The sequence below is a fragment of the Dipteris shenzhenensis genome, chromosome 3, assembly GCF_047967505.1.
Source record: "Dipteris shenzhenensis isolate YYH24624 ecotype China chromosome 3, Dip_SZ_1.0, whole genome shotgun sequence".
NCBI classification, from domain to species: domain Eukaryota; kingdom Viridiplantae; phylum Streptophyta; class Polypodiopsida; order Gleicheniales; family Dipteridaceae; genus Dipteris; species Dipteris shenzhenensis.
The window spans coordinates 2,532,919-2,552,356 of NC_141598.1; the positions used below are offsets into that span (position 1 = coordinate 2,532,919).

At 43.4% G+C, this 19,438-nt stretch overlaps 1 protein-coding gene across 10 annotated transcripts in view; it reads right to left on the bottom strand.

The window, feature by feature from the left end:
• Window positions 1-19,438, bottom strand: part of LOC147903227 (caffeoyl-CoA O-methyltransferase-like) — a 111,063-nt gene that overhangs the window by 51,917 nt on the left and 39,708 nt on the right. For all 10 annotated transcript variants that reach the window (XM_087372636.1, XM_087372634.1, XM_087372635.1 and 7 more), the window contains one exon: window positions 10,415-10,540. In XM_087372636.1, coding sequence (XP_087228762.1) covers window positions 10,415-10,540 — 126 coding nt within the window. The remainder of the gene's footprint in view (window positions 1-10,414; window positions 10,541-19,438) is intronic.

Consider the following 19,438-nt stretch of genomic DNA (forward strand, 5'->3'; position numbering starts at 1 on the left):
GAATGCAGTCATATTATTCTTTCCAGGCCGGATGCCACCAGCTGCAGAGATAGGCAACTGGCTGACACGCACATTGGCTGGCTCTTTTGTTCGTAAAGTACACTATGCAGCCAGGGGCTTTTTTGAGGTTATCATGGTGGATGAGATCCACAAACAAATGCTTTTGGAACATTCACCTCTCTTTTTTGGGCAGCAAATGGTGCATGTCTTGCCATGGTCTTCCACAAGGGACTTTCAGGCTTTAATCCGACACATATGCCCAGTTTGGGTTGAAGTTGTTGATTTCCCCCAATGTATGGCCTCACTTTAGCCTAAAATTGCAGCATCTTTAGGTAAAGTGGTCTGCCCACCACGCCCAAATGGCAACTCAAACAGATTTTGTATTCTCTGGGATACTGATAATCCCACACCGGACTCTTATTCAGTCACGGTGAATAATGTAAACATGGGAAGTGCTTTCTATAAACTCAAATGGGGTTTATTTGCAGGGGCCTGTTTTGAATGCAAAAAGTTTGGACACATGGCTTCACAGTGTCCAATGAATCAACATAAAATGCCTCATGCCACCTTGCCAGTTCACATGTCTACTAAAGATGCTCCTACTCCAGTTGCCAACAAAAATAAAGGCGGTAGACAGCCTTCTGGGAGTCAGGATAGGCAAAGCTCCAGTGGCCCCCAATGGGAATCTCACCTCACATTCACCTCCTGCTACTCAATCCTCAATCAAAGGAAAGCAATCTTCAACTGATGGCTGGCAAAGCCCAAGAAAAGTCATTTCTGCTCGAAGAATTCCACCCCCCCGCACTTGGAATGGTGCATCTTCTAGCGGAAATACCCCAAAGATAAATTCAGGAATTGGGATTACATGGGCTGCAGTAACAGCCAGCAGAACACTCTTCCCTGAAGAAGAGGTTGCTGCTTTGCTGTCTACTTCTTAGGCGGCTACTTCTTCTCAGGGGCGAGGCCTCCACCCTGAGATAGAAATGCAAGGCTGACCGCATAAATTTTGCTGCTGTACAAAGTTGTTACATTACTATAAATACCTGTATATATGACTGCTCACATCAAATGCTTTACACTTAATGTTCAGGGCATGTGTGACAGTAGGAAATGGAAAGCTGTGTGGCTGTACATCAACAGATTTCAGCCTAACATAGTGGCATTACAAGAGCACAATCAACATATTTATGCAGGCAAGACAGGACACTACTGTGGATATGATATTTTCTATGCTGGGGAGCACTCTTTCTCAAGAGTTGTCCTTCTGATCAAACATGAGTTCCAACCAGTCATTGCATTAAATGACAACAAAGGCAGATGGCTTGTTCTCCAATGCATTATTAGAGGAGAGGTGTTTGAATTTGCTTCAGTTTATGCACCTCAGTCCTCTAGAGAAAAAACTGCAATTCGGGATGCCATGCAACAATATCCGTGGAGATCTCATGCCTACATATGTGGGGATTTCAATAATGCTCCACAACAGGGAGACAACACCTCCAGACATGACCATATGCTATCTCCTGAAAGGCATGCATGGTCTCAACTACTTTTGCATTTGGATCTGGTTGACCTTTGGAAGGAATTGCAGCCTTTGTCACCGGGCTACACTTTTCAACATAATGCTCTTTCAGCTTATCAGGCACGTCTTGATCGATGGTATAGTGTCGCTCCCCAACAAAATGGGGATTTCACATGCAAAATGTGGATTGACTATGCCTTTGTGCATTCAGACCATGCACCGCTATGGCTGCGGTTATCTTTTTATCATATGCCAGATGATAGATTGCCACAAAGGAGACATCTAATCATAAACAATAGTTATTTGCAACATGCTGATTTCAAGGCAATGGTTACTGAAGCAGCTCATTGTCTTTCATCTAGCAGCCATCTTCATGTTGATGGTGCCTGGGATTCTTTTATTTCTAAAATGCAAGTGGTGATTAGAGCTTATGGCAAGTCTTACATGAAGACTCTGAGGGAAACCATTGCTCAAGCCAAATCTACTTGTCAAGACCTCACTGAACTCAGTCATCATCGTTCGTTGTCCATGCATGAGCAAACAACACTATGCCAGGCCAGACATTGTCTTAAACTAAAAGATCACAGGAAACTGGCAAAATGGGAGACTAGAGCAAGACAAAGAGCTTTCACACATAAAGGTTGCTCTTCCAAAGAATTTTTCAAAAGTTTACATCAGAGGAGAATCAAAACAGAAATTTGCAGAGTGCTTATGCCCGATGGATCATGGACTACTTCACGGTCACAGCTTGCCTCTGCTTGTGTGCATCATTTCTCTCAGCAATTTGGCTCTGCACCTCCTCCCTCGCAACAGATTTTGCTTGCACAAAATTTACTGTTGCAACATGTTTCTCCAATAATTTCCCCTACTCAAGCTTTGGAATCGGAGGAACCCTTTACAGAGAGGAAACTGTCAGATGCGATCAAATCATGTGGCAGATGGAAATCCCCAGGATGGATGGTTTAACAGTCGAGTTTTTTCTCGCATACTGGCCTATTTTGAAGCATTCATTGCTCTATATGGTGAATGCTGCGTGGCAAAATCAGAAAATGCCGGACACATGGAAGAGAGGTCTTGTTAAACTCCTTCCCAAAAAACAAATTTGCGAGTCTTTGGCAGACTGGAGACCTATCACTCTTATGCCCGTAATTTACAAAGTCACTACCAAAATGATTGTTGATCGGCTAAAGGGGTTTTTACATGATGGGTTGCATCCTGCTCAATATGGCTTTGTCCCGCGTAGGCATATCACAGATAACATTGCTAATGCCTACATTGGAATTGAATATGCCAAATACACACAGCAGGATGTTTTGTTATTGCAAGTTGATATTGCCAAAGCCTTTGATACTGTTCAGTGGGATTTTATTTCAGCGACTATGCAGGCATTGGGTTTTCGCACAAAAATGCAGCAACTCATCAATTGGCTATATCAAGATAGTGAAGCTGCCTGCATACTTTCAGGAGATATTTCTCCATCCTGGACTCTTGCTTGCTCTGTCAGGCAAGGATGTCCCCTGAGTGCTTTACTGTTTGCCATAGCCACTCATCCACTACTTCAATATCTGGATCACCTCTTGGACACTGACCAGTTGCATGGTTTGGAGATTCTTGGCAGTCGCAGCATGATTGCTCAGGCTTATGCTGATGATTCATTCTTTACTCCAAAAAATACTCGGGCTGATCTGTCCATGATTATGCATGCTCTTTCTACATATGGATTGGCTGCTGGCCTTCGGGTAAATTTTCAGAAATCAAAATTGCTGCCGTTACATGCACAGAAATGGCACAACCTTCTGTGGCCTAGGGAAATTGTCCCCGCCTCTCAATTCATTCGACATCTTGGTTATCCTCTAGGCTGGGGACTCACCCGTTCACAACCAACTGATTGGGTGCTAGTAAAGTTAAGGGCAAAACTTGAATATTGAAAGCTTGCAACTTGGCCATTACATGTTCGTCTGCGAATCACACAATCCATTTTGATAGCATACATACAATTTTATCTGCCTCTCACTATGTTCACTAAGGCAGATCTGGTTTCATTTATGTCAGCTATCATGGAAATTTTCTGGCGTTCAAAACATGGCAAGAAAAGTCTCAGATTACTCTCTATGCATCGTCTCTTTTCTCCAAAGATGCACAGGGGTCTGAACATTCTCAATATTCAAATGCATTTACTTGCTCACAGAGGGAAAATGATGATACAGTTTATGCAAGGAGATCAGCCTTGGGCTTTCATGATCCGCTCTCTTTCATTACATCTTCATACATCTGCCTTTGGAAATTGGCAGCCTACTCAGTGGGATTTTTTATTTGGCTCTATCCAAGGCAAGATCAGAGGCTGCCCTTTTGTCTCTCATCTGCATCTTGATTGGAAACACATTCTATCCCACTTGGAATGGCATGGCAGGGACTCTCTCTCAGGCAACTCTTTGAGGGTAGAGAATATTTTTTGGTCTAAAGTATTCCACCCTCCTTTGGCCATACAAGAACCCCGACGTTCTTATTTTCTCTCCTTCAAAGGCATTTCATCTGTGGTGGATGTACTTCAGGATGATGGCACAATTTTATCTTTTTCTACGGCTGCTCGCAAATATGGCTTGGGAGCTCATTATCGTCCTTTATGGCATAGAATTTCAGCAATGCTCCAACCGTATTTGCCGGTACCTCATTTGGAACTTCAGAATCGGCTTGAGGATTGGATTTTACGCTCTCCTTCCTTATACGCCCGTCCTTTGAAGCTCTCACATATCACAGTGTCATCACTGTATAGAGTGTTATTACCTCCACCTTGGATTTCCCACAGAGCAAATACTGTTTGGCATATGGATCGTCCAATGAAGTGGTGGAGAAAAAGGCTGCGTCTCCTTTGGCATTACAAAGTCCCTCTTCGACAACAGCTTTTCCTATGGCGAGTTCTCCTTGGCATTTTTCCATCCAGATAGTTACTCGCACATAGACATATTGCTTCAGCTGTTTGTCACAGATGCCAGCACTCTACTGAATCAGTGTTTCACATCTTTTGGTCCTATCCAAATACTTCTGATCTCATTGCTCTCATCAGACAGAGGCTTCGACAGCGATTTCCTATTGTTACTTTTGGCAGATTTTTCTGGTTGTTTGGCTTTCATCCACAGAGACAGGGTTTTGATTTATTTTTTGTATATTGGTCCCTATGGACTTTATGGATGGATAGAAATCATAGAGTCTTTGGTGATCCACTCTTTTCATCCTTTCTTTTTTTCAAATGATCTCTGCAACAATCATTCTACGATTGCTTTCAGACTCGTTTAATTGATCAGGATGTGTATACAGCTTATACTGAGATCTTTAGTTGAGTAGTAGCTACTTCGTTTTTGAAGTAACTATGAATGTAATTATTCTACCGAAATAAAAGATTTCTTCCCACAAAAAAAAAAAGTGTGTGTGTGTGTGTGTGTGTGTGTGTGAGAGAGAGAGAGAGAGAGAGAGAGAGGGGTGTGTGTGTGTGTGAGAGAGAGAGACGTTTGAGTGTTTATGTGTGTATGTGTGCACGTGTCCTATGTCTAAGTGTTTGTGTGTGTATGTGTACACTTTTAAGTCTAAGTGTTTGTTTGTGTATGTGTGACATGTGTGTGTGTGACATGTGTGTGTGTCTATGTGTGTCTATGTGTTTGATTTATTTTTTGTTTGGGTGCGCTACTAGGCACTGTGGACTCTATGGATAGACAGAAATCATAGAGTCTTTGGTGATCCTACTTTTCCATCTCTTGTTTTTTTCAAACGATCTCTGCGGCAATCGTTCTATGATTGCTTTCAGACTCGTTTGATTGATCATGATGTATATCTAGCTTATACTGAGATTTTCAGTTGAGTAGTAGTTACTCCACTTTGAAAGTAACTATGAATGTAATTATTTCACAGCAATATAATATTTCTTCTCACAAAAAAAGTGTGTGTGTGTGGTGTGTGTGTGTGTGTAGGTTGAGGAGGAGAGGAGAAGTTCTCTGCTGTACAGCCCCCTTTGTCATCCTGCCAGCCTCCGTTTATCCCTTTGCTGATTCCGTACAGCCTGTACCCCTGCAAGTCCATACAATTGGCGTTTGCTATCCGTACCTTTTCTCCTTTTTCTGTAGTTTGGGCCCTCTTTTTGGCTTTTAGTTCCTCTCTTCTTTCCGTACAGTTTCCTGTCACTCCATACGTTTTTTCCATACTGTCAGTCCGTATCTTTTGCCGTGCGTACAGTCTGTACCTTTTGCTGTACAGCCCGTACCTTTTGCCTTTATGTCAGTCCGTACCTTTTGCCGTACAGTCTGCACGGTCAGTTTTATTTACCTGTCCCATCAGTCCTTTTTGATCTGTACTGTCAGCCTTTTGCTTTCCGTACAGTTTAGCCCTCTGTTCTTTCCGTACTGTCAGCCTTTTTCGTTCTGTTTTTGCTTCTCCTTTCACTTCTCTCTTTGCTCTGCTTTTTTAGTCCCTGCTGTCCAGCTCCTTCTCAAGCCTCTTCATTCTTGGGCTCTTCACTCTTTCAGCTCCCAATGGCGGATTGTCCTTATGAGAAGACTTTTCAAAAAGACAGATCACTTCCAAATAAAAAACAAAAGCAAGTTATGGGTCAGGATGACCCTCTCCATGCCTCTACAGAGGCTCAGTTAGTCTATGAGGTGATGCATGAGGGTTTTGAAGACACTCGAAAGAGTTGGAAAGATCTGGTTCCCACCACGGGCATCATGGTTGAGGTGGATGACATTTTTGATCCCGTCAAGGAATATGCCAAGCATGCCATCATTATTTTTTTTCCAGGACGTATGCCTGCTACTACAGATGTTGGTAACTGGTTGACTAGAACCCTAGGTGGTTGCTATGTCAAAAAAGTTCATTATGCAGCAAGGGGCTTTTTTGAAGTGATCATGGCACATGAAGGGTACGGGCAGATTTTATTGGAGCACTCTCCTCTTTTCTATGGGCAGCACATGGTTCATGTGTTGCCCTGGTCTCCTACCAGAGATTATCAGGCGTTGATCCGACACAAATGCCCTGTCTGGGTGGAAGTTGTGGATTTCCCTCAGTGTGTGGCCTCTCTTTTGCCAAAAATTGCAGCCTCTCTTGGCAAAGTGGTGTGTCCGCCCTAGCCTAATGGCAATTCAAATAGATTTTGTATTTTGTGGGACTTAGATAATCTAACCCCAAACTCTTATTCGGTTACAGTGAATAATGTTTCGACGGGCAGTGCCTTCTATAAACTGAAATGGGGTCTCTTTGCATGTGCTTACTTTGAATGCAAGAAGTTTGGGCATATGGCTTCGTAATGCCCTTCACATACTCTAAAGATGCCAGTGCAGGCTGATTTGTCTCCGTCTCTAAGCAAGACCTCTACTGTCCCCTCTTTAGTGAAGGCTAAGGGGGTGGAACAGTTTTTTGCTATCCAGGACAAAGGGAAAGCACCGGTTGCTTCAAATGGTAATGTTTCTCCTTCTGTGCCTTCGGCCTCTCATCCTCAGGCAAAGGAAAAAACTTTGAATCATGCTTGGCAAACCCCAAGTCTTCACACCTAGGAGACCTTTGCCCTCCCAGACTTGGAATGGTGCTTCATCTCAAGGCAAAACACCGGCTGAGAATTCTGGTATTGGTTTGACTTGGGCTGAGGTGATAGCCAATCGTACCCTCTTTCCAGAAGAAAAAGTTGCTGCATTATTGTCTTCTCCCCAGGCTGAGTTTTTTTCTCAGGGCAAAGGCCCGGAGAAACCTTTGCCCTCCCAGACTTGGAATGGTGCTTCATCTCAAGGCAAAACACCGGCTGAGAATTCTGGTATTGGTTTGACTTGGGCTGAGGTGATAGCCAATCGTACCCTCTTTCCAGAAGAAAAAGTTGCTGCATTATTGTCTTCTCCCCAGGCTGAGTTTTTTTCTCAGGGCAAAGGCCCGGATACTAAGGTGGAAATGCAGACATAGAAGGCTTTTTTGATGTTGTACATGCATGTCCTATATCTGTCAATATGCTTGAACATCTCAAATGTGTCACTTTGAATGTACAGGGTTTGTGTGATGCTCGAAAATGGAAACTGGTCTGGCTGTATATACACCAATTGCAGCCTGATATAGTGGCTTTGCAAGAGCATAATCAGCATATGTATGCTGGAAAATCTGGACATTTTGCTGGCTATGACATTTTTTATGCTAGAGAGCACTCTTTCTCTGGGGTATCTTTTTGGATAAGCATGATCTTCACCCTCTTGTGGCCTTCAATGATCACCATGGTCGATGGATGATCATACAATGCCTCGTTCAAGGCGACATCTTTGAATTTGCATCAGTATATGCTCCTCAATCTTATGGGAATCGAGCTTTGGTTTGGGATGCCATGCATAAATATCCTTGGCAACATTATGCTTTTATCTGTGGTGATTTCAATAATGCCCCACAACCAGGAAATAATACCTCAGGCCACACTCACATGTTGGCTTTTGAAAAGCAGGCATGGTCTGAATTTTTGCTTCAGTTGTCTCTTGTTGATCTTTGGAAGGAATTACAGCCCATGCTTCCAAGCTATACCTTTGAGCATAATTCTCAATCTTCATATCGGGCATGCTTGGACAGATGGTATCGGGTTGATCCGCAGCATTCTAATGCCTTCACTTGTCAGCTTTGGATAGACCATGCTTTCATATACTCTAATCATGCTCCTCTTTGGCTGAGGCTCTCTTTGCATGACTTTCCAAATGACAAATTGGATTGCAAATGCCTTTTGCTGTTAAATAATGGTTACCTTGACCATGCTGATTTTAAAGCTATGATTTCCGATGCCATTCAGCCTCTTTCGCATCAAATGCACATTGATCTAGATTATGCATGGCAGGCTTTTGTTGCAAGAATGCAAGCTGTCTACATGCAGGCCACATGGGAGACCGTTAAGCATGGCAAATACACTTGCCAGAGTTTTACAAACATCAGTCATCTTCGGCTTTTGTCTTCAGAAGAAAACTTGCTATTATGCCAGGCTAAATTTTGTCTTCCATCGAATGATCGAAGAAAGCTTGCTAAATGGGAGACCCGATCTAGGCAAAGGGCTTTTTTGGATAAAGGTTGCTCTTCCAAGCAATTCTTTAAAAGTTTGCATTACAAAAGATAAGCTGTCAATATTTGTTGGATCCGGATGCCTCATGGTTCCTGGTCCTCATCTCGCTCAGAGCTTGCTGCTTTTTGTGTGCATCACTTTTCATCTCATTTTGGGCATGTGGACATTCTTTCTCCTCGGGTTGTGTCTCCTTGCCAGCTTCTTTTGCAGCATGTCCATCCCATCCTCTCTGATGCTCAGGCTTTGGAATTGGAAATTCCTTTCACAGAAAGAGAATTGTCAGATGTTGTTAAATCCTGTGGCAGATGGAAATCTCCCAAATGGGATGGTCTCACTGTGGAATTTTTTCTTGCTTTCTGGGATATCCTCAAGCACACTTTGCTGCAAATGGTTAATTCAGCCTGGGAAAATCAGCAAATGCCTACGTCATGGAAAAAAGGACTTGTCAAGCTCCTTCCAAAAAAGCAGTTATGTGATTTGCTCATTGATTGGAGACCAATAACGCTTATGCCAGTTATTTACAAGATCACAGCCAAAATGGTTGTGGATCGTATTAAAGATTATTTGCATGATGGGCTGCATCCTTCGCAATATGGCTTCGTTCGCCGTAGGCATATCATAGATAATATTGCCAATGCTTATATTGGGATTGAATATGCCAAATACACACATTAGGACGTTATGCTCTTACATGTGGATATTGCAAAAACCTTTGATACAGTTCAATGGGATTTCATCTCGCAAACAATGCAAGCTTTGGGGTTTGGAACAAAAATGCAGCAAATTATTTACTCGCTTTCCACGGACAGCAATGCAGCTTGCATTCCTTCTAGAGATCTCTCTGATGAGTGGACTCTTTGTTGTTCGGTCCGTCAGAGATGTTCCCTTAGTGCTTTATTGTATGCCATTGCTACCCATCCTATGCTGCAATATATTGATCATCTTGTGGCTACAGGCTCCCTTCATGGTTGGAATTGGATGCAAATCGTAGCATGGTTGCTCAAGCTTATGCTGATGATTCTTTCTTTACCCCGAAGAATACACAGAATGATCTTTCTGCTTTGATCAGACTCTCTCTGTTTATGGTTTGACAGCTGGTCTTCATGTAAATTTTCAAAAGTCCAAGCTGCTCCCATTGCACCCACTCTAATTGTTCGTCATCTTGGTTACCCTTTGGGGTGGAGTCTTACTCGTCGTCAACAAACTAATTGGGTGATGGTCAAGCTTCGCAAAAAGCTAGAATATTGGAAATTGGCAACTTGGCCTTTGCATGTTCGGCTTCGGATAGTGCAGTCCATCCTTGTGGCATATATTCAATTTTACTTGCCTTTGATAATGTTCACCAAGGCAGATCTTGCTTCTTTCATGTCTCCCATTATGGAAATCTTTTAGCGTTCCAAACATGGCAGAAAAAGTATCAAATTGCTTTCAGTGCATCAACTTTGTTGGTGGTTTTTATTGACGATGCAGTTTCTTCACAGCATCTCTTTTTACAAAGCAACAATCTTAAACTGGAGGATGTTGTGTTTGATCCTCCTCCAGTACTTGGCTGCCTCATGACTTTTGCTCTGAGGCTTTACTTGTAAATTTTTCCTTTGTACTTATTGGTGGGTTTTTACCTCTTTTTGTGGTTTCCCACACATAAATATAAGATTTCACTAAAAAATGTGTGTGTGTGTGTGTGTGAGAGAGAGAGAGAGGGAGGAGCATTACATCTTAAGGTTTCTATAAACATTGGTAAATGAGTACCTTATGGGTGTTAAAATACGGAGAGAGAGAGAGAGAGAGAGAGAGAGAGGGAGGGAGAGAGAGAGTATGGATGTATGCTAAATAATTACCTTGTGGGCAACACCAGCTCGCTCATAGTACCTTTGTGCAACATTCAAATGGTTCTTATCCCTATCACAAGCAACAAGACGGCCACAATCTGGAAGAGCCAAAGCTACAGCTAAAGACGAATATCCCTACATGAAAAGAGAATCTTTCATTAGTCTCCTTAATGAGAAAACTATTGTAAACAAGGACTTGGCCTCTTTTCAGAAAATGTTGTACTCGTATACTACAATTTCAAAAATCAAATTCAGAATAATGCTGAACAAAGTATGCTGATCAGCTCAATATAACAAACTCAAAAATCAGCAGGCTCCTGCTTGGTGTTAATTAACGCCCCGGCCTGCACCCCCCAATACCCACACACACACACACACCCCTATTATTTTTTTGGTGAACATACACTTTTTTTTGCAGCAGTCCCAAAGAACAGACTGTTACAAGCATCAGAAGATATCATTATATCACAAGAATGCAGTATAATCTAAATCCTGCTCATGCAGAAAATCATAAAATGATTGTCGTAAAGATGCCCGGAAGAACTGTGAATCATAAGAGATGGATCACCAAAGACTCAATGGTTCCGATCCTTCCATAGAGTCCATAGTGCCCAACAACAAACCCAGTGAACACACACACACACTTTTTGGTGAAATCTTGTTATATTTATATTACAATTTGCAGCCCCCTAAAAGAAGGGAGAAGCGATTACAAGATTCGAAAAGGTCATTATACAACAAATATGTAGTACTGTCAATCTTATGGGCTCGCAAGCAATCAAAGAAAGATTGCCTTAACGATGCCCCTAAAGAAAGAGAAACTATGAAAGAAAGGCTCTTTAAAACTCTATGGTTGCGGTCCTTCCATATAGTCTAGAGAGTCCAATAGCGAAGAAAAGCTCGTAGCTTGACCTGATAGAGAGCCATCCGAAAATCCAAAAAGACCCACCGAAAGTAGCACTAGGAAAACAAGCCACTAACAGCCGCTGCAAAAAGAATAAGAAATCTCGGGAGTAAGGACAACGCCAGAAGATGTGGTTCACAGATTCCCGTGGAGCGAGAGATTTGTGACGGTGAGAAGGGCTCACATGTCCGTGAGCCAAAAGCTGTCCAATAGGAAATACCCCTCCAATTACTCTTCAAAACAAAACCTGCTGCCGAAGAGGGAGATTTGAATTCCAAATGAGCCTCAATATGTTCCTCCACCACCCAAGAGTGCAATGCAAGGGCCAGATATTATTTGCATGAGCTAAAAACCTAGAAGGGGATAAAAGAGCCCTATATAGAGCAGCAACAGTGACGGAAGCCAGTGATAGGGGATGACCTCTATAGGAACTAGAGCCCAATCCCGGGGACGGTTGTGAAGCTTCAAAGGAGGAATTCGCTGAAAATCTGGAAGGAGATGAGAGAGTAGACACCAATACCGACAATAATGAGATCCCAAATGAAGATGACGAGCTATGACAGGAAAAGGCATCACACACCCGTGTCATCTAGAACATCACCAATAGAATGAATCCTTTTTCACCCGTGAACACACACACACACACTTTTTTTTTGGGTGAAAATTGAGTTGCTTTATATTACAAACTCGTCATCACAGAATAGGACGATGAGAAATACATCAAGAAAGAAAGAAAGAAATTTTATTAGAGTCTTCGGAAGACCGATGGGTCTATGAGACTGAAAGAAAACCTGATACAAATCACAGTAAGGGTGGAGCTACTGAAACGAGCATCATCACCCGTGCTGAATCCTAAGTCTGATCATACATAATCAAATATATCTGGATGTAACACTGAAAAGAAAAGGACTGGAGCGGAGCGGAATCCTCCGTATGTCATGTCCCCCTGGCTGGTGCATAGCCGGTGATGGGACGCTGGTGCCCGTCAAGGAGTGATGTGCATCTCGGTCTCCTGGACGAGGCTCGACGCAAGACCAGAGCCACCATGACTCCCGTGGGACGTATCCCAAGTCTAAACAATGACCCGGAGTGATCTATGTGTCCCCTCGATGTCTCGTGTGTCGTGTTGCGATCGTCGGGTCAGGGTCTCTGTCACGTCGGCGGCTAGAGACTGGACGATCAATGTCACTCGATGGGAAGAACTCTGTAATCCTGCTCTGAGAGGTGTCTGATGATGTGGCCAAGTGTCACCACAATGTAAATATCCTAAGTCAAAGTACAATTGACCATTTATTTGATCATAATTAAAGAGTTTTATATGTGTTAATTACGGTCAAAGAGTTATTTTAATGGTCGAAGTATTGACTATGGTCAAAGATACTTGACTCCAGTCAAGTAAATCTGACTGCAGTCAGAGAGTGTTGACTTCGGTCAACAAGACTTGGCATGCGCCAAGAGGGTTAACCCCGGTTAACCAAGATGTGCCAACTTCGGTTGGAGAGACCTGGCTATAATTAAGGCGCCTTGACCTTTGGTCAAAGCTCTTTAATTATAATCAAGAGTGTTGACTCCGGTCAACCAGAGAAAATATATATTTTTATTTGTATATATATATTTGTTTAGATGTGCACATGTGTTCAGTGGGGACGCCCACCGTGACTAGGATTAGTCCACAGTGTGTTATTTGCATGCAAAGCGCTAACAATTAATGGGTACCATGGTGGTGCGCTTTAATTAATTGTTGCAGGTACTAGCAAGGATTATTTTTCCTAAGCGAAATGGGAGCCTGACAAGCATTTAGGAGGCGGTTCGTGTGACCGAGAGCTTTGAAGACTCCAGAATGGCCCTTAGTGGCTTGTAATAGGATTTAGTCTAGATTTTAGACAAGTGGCATGTTGCCAATTTGAATGGAGCTTGAAGCTCTTGTAAAAGGAAGGATTTTTCACGTTTTGAAAAAAGAGACTTACGAGACAGCTCTAAGCTGAACTTCTGTAACAGATTTTCTTGAATGAATAAAGACCTTCGGGGGGGTCCAGCCCGACGATTTGTCCTGGGCCCTAGTGTATCTTCAGAGAGAGGGAGTGAGGGAGAGTTTTTGAGAGTGAAATTCCGTCGCTGAAGTGAAGCCAGAGCTGTTTTTCACCAGTCAGTCTGGTTTTATTTCTTTCACCCTCTAGTCTGGTTCTATTGGTATCAGAGAGTAGGTTCATGGCCTTCTTAGGTTGTGACGATGCAGCAAGAGAGCAGAAGGAATCAACGTTGATTCACCAAGGGATAATCGTCATAGCGTAAATGCTGTGTGAGAAGCTCTCATCGCAAAGAGTGATGAAGCCATTGACGAAGGTGTGGACCCGAGAGGTGCTAGTTGGTAGGTCGGTGGAGCGCTGCTTGTTAGCTGCGACATAAGGGAATTGACGTGGAACGAGTTTGACGAAATCATGGTCATTGCGTAGAGCCACGAACAGAAGCTTCGAGAAGAATTCATGACGGGATTCGAATGATCATCACGGACGAAGAGATGCCTTCACGGGGATGCCTGCGCCGCCCATCTGTTTTCACAGAGATTCGAACGTTAAACCGGAAGGCGTGAGCTTCACGTGATCTGCGAAAGGGGATTTTCTGACGGGATTTGTAGGTTTTTTTCGTCGATCCCCTCCACGGGCGTAGGTGCTGCAAAGGTGATCAGGATGCAGGCGCGACGCGCGATGACCACTGCATAGCCAAGGCTTGAAACCTTTGGATGTTGCTGACGTGGCCAGGGTGCCACCTAGGCAGACACGAGGCACACAGGTGATGTGGCGTCCGCACGTGCAGGCGCTGACGTGGCGGATGGAGCGATGGGTTGATGACGTGGCACTGACACGTGGCAGACAGCTCAGCAGCTGACGTGGCAGTACACATGGCAGACCGCGCAATTGCTGACGTGGCGCCTAGCCAGGTGGCAGATGATGTGGCAGGTCAGCAGATGACGTGGTGCACACACGTGAGGTGCTGACGTGGCAGTACATGTGGCAGCCAGCTCAGATGCTGACATAGCACTGACACGTGGCAAACAGGTGGCAAAACCGTGGTTAGTGTAACTCTGGTTAGCTGGACTTTGATCAGAGGTCCAGTTAGTTGGCCCAACCAAACCAGACCAGAGCAGAACCAGTCTGGTCAGTTTGACCAGACAGTAACTATCCAATCACAGACTAACCAGACCAGAACCAGTTAGTCTGGTTAGAGTAACCAGTAGTTACCCATCTGGTCACTGTTCCAAAAAAAAAAAAAAAAAAAGTTGCAGAGACTGTTTCTGCTAGCAATTTTCACCTGCTTGTCAGACTTTTACTGTCAGAAAAGCAGCAGAAAAACAGAGAAAGCAGAGAAAACAGAGAAAGTAGATCTCTACTGTCAGAAAACAGCAGAAAAACAGAGGAATCAGAGATTTGCAGAAAAAAGAGTATGCATGCCTTTGAGCAGTAAAAAGAGGGAAAAAAAAACAGATGCCTTTTGAAGCCATCTGCAGCAGCCAGAATAGGGCAATATAGTTGTTGATGCTTTGGCAACTGTGTGGGTATATGCCTTGAACTGTCAGCCAGTACTGGCATAGATTGTAAATGCAAAACACCTCTTGTTGAGGTACTTTTTCTGTTGAAAAAGCAAAAGTAGAGTGCATCAGTTACCCGCACGGTGTGAGAAATCTGCAGATCTCAGAATATGGATCAATCACCTATCCAGTGGGATTCACAAGATAGGGATGTACATCCAGGACAGAGAAATGTGCCGCAAACTCAACAAGAATTTGAACAGATGGTACGCACTCGTATACAAGAGCTGGAAAATCTCAAAAGGGATCCCAGGACTCAGTATTTGTTTCCAGCAGAAGCTATGCCTAATCCAGTATATGACGTGCCAATGCCAGAGGCACACTCTCGTGTACAGTCTGAGAGAGAGAGATCTCATAGATCTCATAGGAGATGGTCCCATAGTAAAAAGAGATCGAGGCATCATCACCGATCTCCTAGTCCATCACCGTCTACCTCGAGTTCGACTTCTGTGTCTTCTTCTTCCTTATCAGATAAACCATCCAGGAAAAGAAGGAAACACAAGAAGTCTCGGAAGAGAAAGTCTTCCAAAGCGACCAGGGAATTTAAAGAGGGAGGAAAATCTGTCAAGTTTATGACCTACAATGGACAGTATGGTCATACAGACAAAGCATTGCAGTTTATCAGACAGTTTGATGCTGCATTCGGTACAGAGAAATTTTCAGAATCCTCCAAGTTAAGAATGGTCAGTCTACACTTAACAGCAACGGCTAGTGCATGGTGGAGTGCACTGACCACAGATGGGTCAGCCCCAAGGAAGTGGAAGGGCTTCAAGAAAGCCTTCTACCAGCAGTTCATGCCTAAACAGTTTAGAGACCATGTTCTTCAAGATTGGGACAGCTTGCACATGGATGCAGGAGATACAGTGGATGGGTACAACCAAAAGTTCTGGGATGCTTATTTGCAAGTTGCACCGTTCAAAAAGATCTCCAAAGGCACCCAGATGAGGAAGTACAGAGCAGGTCTCACTCCAAGAATTCAGGCAGTAGTGAATGCTTTGGGGGCAAAGAATATTCAAGATCTTATGCATTCAGCCTCAGTAGCGAGTCTTGTGCCGCTACAAGATCCATCTACAGTGCCATCCTTGCATGCAGGACGTGCTGATAAAAAGAAAACTGATTTTCCAAAATCAGAAAAGAAAGAGTCCCCCAAGGCTGAAAAGAAAGGGTTTCAGCCTCAGATGCCGAGGGGTACTCAGTTTTCAAAGACCTATAAGGGCAAATCTCTATTCACCCCTGAACAGATAGCGGAATTCCGTAGAGATGGGAAATGCTTCAGGTGGTAAAGAGGGGCATGTGGCTGCCCAGTGCCCAGAAAAGCCTTCAACATCGAAGGGAAAAGAGGCAGAGAAGCCACGAGGACCGCAAAAGCCAATGGCGGGGGGTATTCCTGATATACTGGGTCATGCTTTGAACCCAGAAGAACGAGAATTACTGCTATCATGGGGCAAAGTTAGAGACCAGCAAGCGCTAATTTTATTTGATCCAGGGGCTACTGATAATTTTATATCAGAGGATCTAGCCCTGAGGCTGGGAATAAAGACGGAAGAGTTAGGCAAGGCTTTGGATGCCGATCAAATGTTTTGTGGGAATCCTGTGCCAGTTACTCCCCTGATAGGGAAGCTCCGTCTTCATGTTCAGAGTTATGTGGATCACGAAGACTTCTTCATTTCTCCACTGAAACATTATGATGTAGTTTTGGGGATGCCTTGGTTTCACCGCAAGGCAGTGAAGTTGACTCTTCCTGAAAGAGTGCTGGAGTTTGTGCATAGGGGGAAAAATCAGCGTTTAATTGCCAGGAATAAAGGGGACACTATTCCCATTGTATCTGATGTTTCATGCAGTAAAGCAATAAAGTCTGCAATTTCTGCGTACATGGTTTTTGTAAAAGAAAAAGAGAATGATATGCATGCTGAAATGAATGATGCAGACAAAGATAAGTTCCAGTTTCTTGTAAACTTTAAAGATTGCTTTTCTGATGTTTTGCCAGGGGAGTTACCCCCAGAGAGACCAGAAGACCATCAGATAGAGTTAATGCCTGGTAGTGAGCCACCAAACAGACCCCCTTATAGAGTCAGTGCGACTCAGAGAGAGGAGATTATGGCTCAGGTACAGGACTTGCTGTCCAAAGGGTTGATTCAGCCCAGCTCGTCTCCTTTTTGTTCCCCTGTACTGTTAGTACAGAAGAAAGATGGTTCATTCCGTATGTGCGTCGATTATCGCGCACTGAACAAAATGACCATCAAGAATAGATTCCCTATTCCACGTATTGATGATGTCCTGGATCAGTTAAATGGAGCTTCAGTTTTCAGCAGGATAGACTTAAAGAGTGGCTACCACCAAGTGAGGATACAGCCTCAGGATGTGCATAAGACAGCATTCCGCACAACATTCGGGTTGTATGAATACTTAGTGATGCCTTTTGGGTTGACAAATGCTCCAGCCACATTCAATAGAATGATGGATCGCATCTTCCGGAAGTACAGGCATTTTACCGGTACTTTCTTTGATGATATCTTAGTTTTTTCTAAGACAGAGGAAGAGCACAGAGAACATCTTGCTATAGTGTTTCAAGAGCTGAGAAATCATCAGCTCTATGCAAACAGCAAGAAAAGTGAATTCTTCCTGGTATCTGGGGCATATAATATCCAAGAATGGGATACAAATGGATCCAGCGAAGATCCGTGCCATTCCGGAATGGCCAGAGCTGAAAACTGTGCATGAAGTTCGAAGCTTTTTAGGCTTGTGTTCTTACTACAGAAGGTTTATCAGACATTTTGCTGATATCGCAGCTCCATTACATGACCTCACTAAGAAAAATGCAGCCTTCACATGGGGATTATCATAGAAGAAAGCATTCAATACACTCAAGGAAAAGTTGACTACAGAGCCTATTCTAGTAGTTCCGGATCTGTATCAGTCTTTTGATGTGGATTGCGATGCTTGTGGAGAATGTGTTAGGGCTGCATTGCATCAGAATGGTCATGTAGTAGCCTATGAAAGCAGGCGACTTCGGGATGCGGAAAGATATTTAGGAATCTATGAGAAAGAGTTATTGGCTGTAATTCATGCCATCCATACATGGAAACACTATCTTTTGGGTGCAGATTTTACTGTCAAAACAGATCACCAAAGTCTGAAATACTTTTTGACTCAGACTAAGCTTTCAGAGAAGCATATGAAATGGGCAAACATGCTGTCAATGTATCATTTTCAGATTGTCCATACTCCAGGAATTCGGAACAGAGTGGCAGATGCCTTGTCTCGAAGACCCCAGGTCAATAATGTAACTATTGCTTATCATCAGGACCTGGAAGGCATGAGGGAACAATATGCTCATGATTCTGATTTTGGTGAAATTTTACAGCAGATGCAAGAAGGGCAATCCACCAGTCACTATTCCCTGAAAGATGGGTATTTAATGAAAGATGATTGCCTATGCATCACCCAGGAGATGAGGAAAAAGATTTTGGGGGAAAGCCATGCACCTCCCTATGCTGGACATAGAGGAATTACAGCAACAACTCTAGCCCTAGAGAGGTATTTCTTTTGGCCAGGAATGCGGAAAGATATACATCAGTTTATTACTGAATGCCTTACGTGTCAGAAAATAAAGCACGATAGACGGAAGGCACTTGGCCTACTTATGCCTCTTCCCGTGCCTCAGGCACCATGGGAAAGCATTACAATGGATTTTAGTTTTGATTTGCCGAGATCAAAGTCAGGGAATGATGGGATTTGGACTATCATTGATAGATTCAGCAAGCAAGCTCATTTCCTTCCGGTTCGCAAAACCATAAAGGCAGATCATATGGCTAAGCTGTTCATGGCACAAATCTTTAAACATCATGGTATGCCTAAGTCCATTGTTAGTGATCGAGACCCCAGAATGACCAATCTATTCTGGAGAGCTTTATTTGATAACATGGGGACGAATCTGAATTTCTCCTCTTCTTTCCATCCCCAGACGGATGGTCAAAGTGAAGTAGCAAATTCTACCATTTTGGATATGCTGAAATGCTACGTGGGTGACCAAAGTTCAGACTGGGAAAAGTACCTACCGTTAGTAGAGTTTGCTTACAATAATACAGTACATAGCTCTACAGGGAAAGCCCCTTTTGAAATCATATATGGGAAGGTGATTTTGCCACCTATATTAAGGACCAAAGATGAAATATTTGCAGCTGATCAGTTTGTAAGAAGAGACCTCCAGACAGCTTACAGCCAAGTCCGGACAGCAATTGAAAGGTCTCAAGAGAAACATAAAAGAGCTGCAGATAAACATAGGAGACAGCTAGATCTCAAGGAAGGGGACTGGGTACTTTTGAGGTTTGAAAAAGCTAGGCTCCGCAAGTTTAAAGGCAAACAGAAAGTGTATGCAAAGTTATCTCCCAGATACTATGGCCCTTTAAGGATTACAGAAAGAATAAATGAGGTTGCATACAGATTAGCATTGCCAGAGCATTGGAGGATTCACAATGCATTCCATGTGAGTCTTCTAAAGAAATTTCAAGGACCAGAGCCTACAGAACCAGTATCAGAAGAT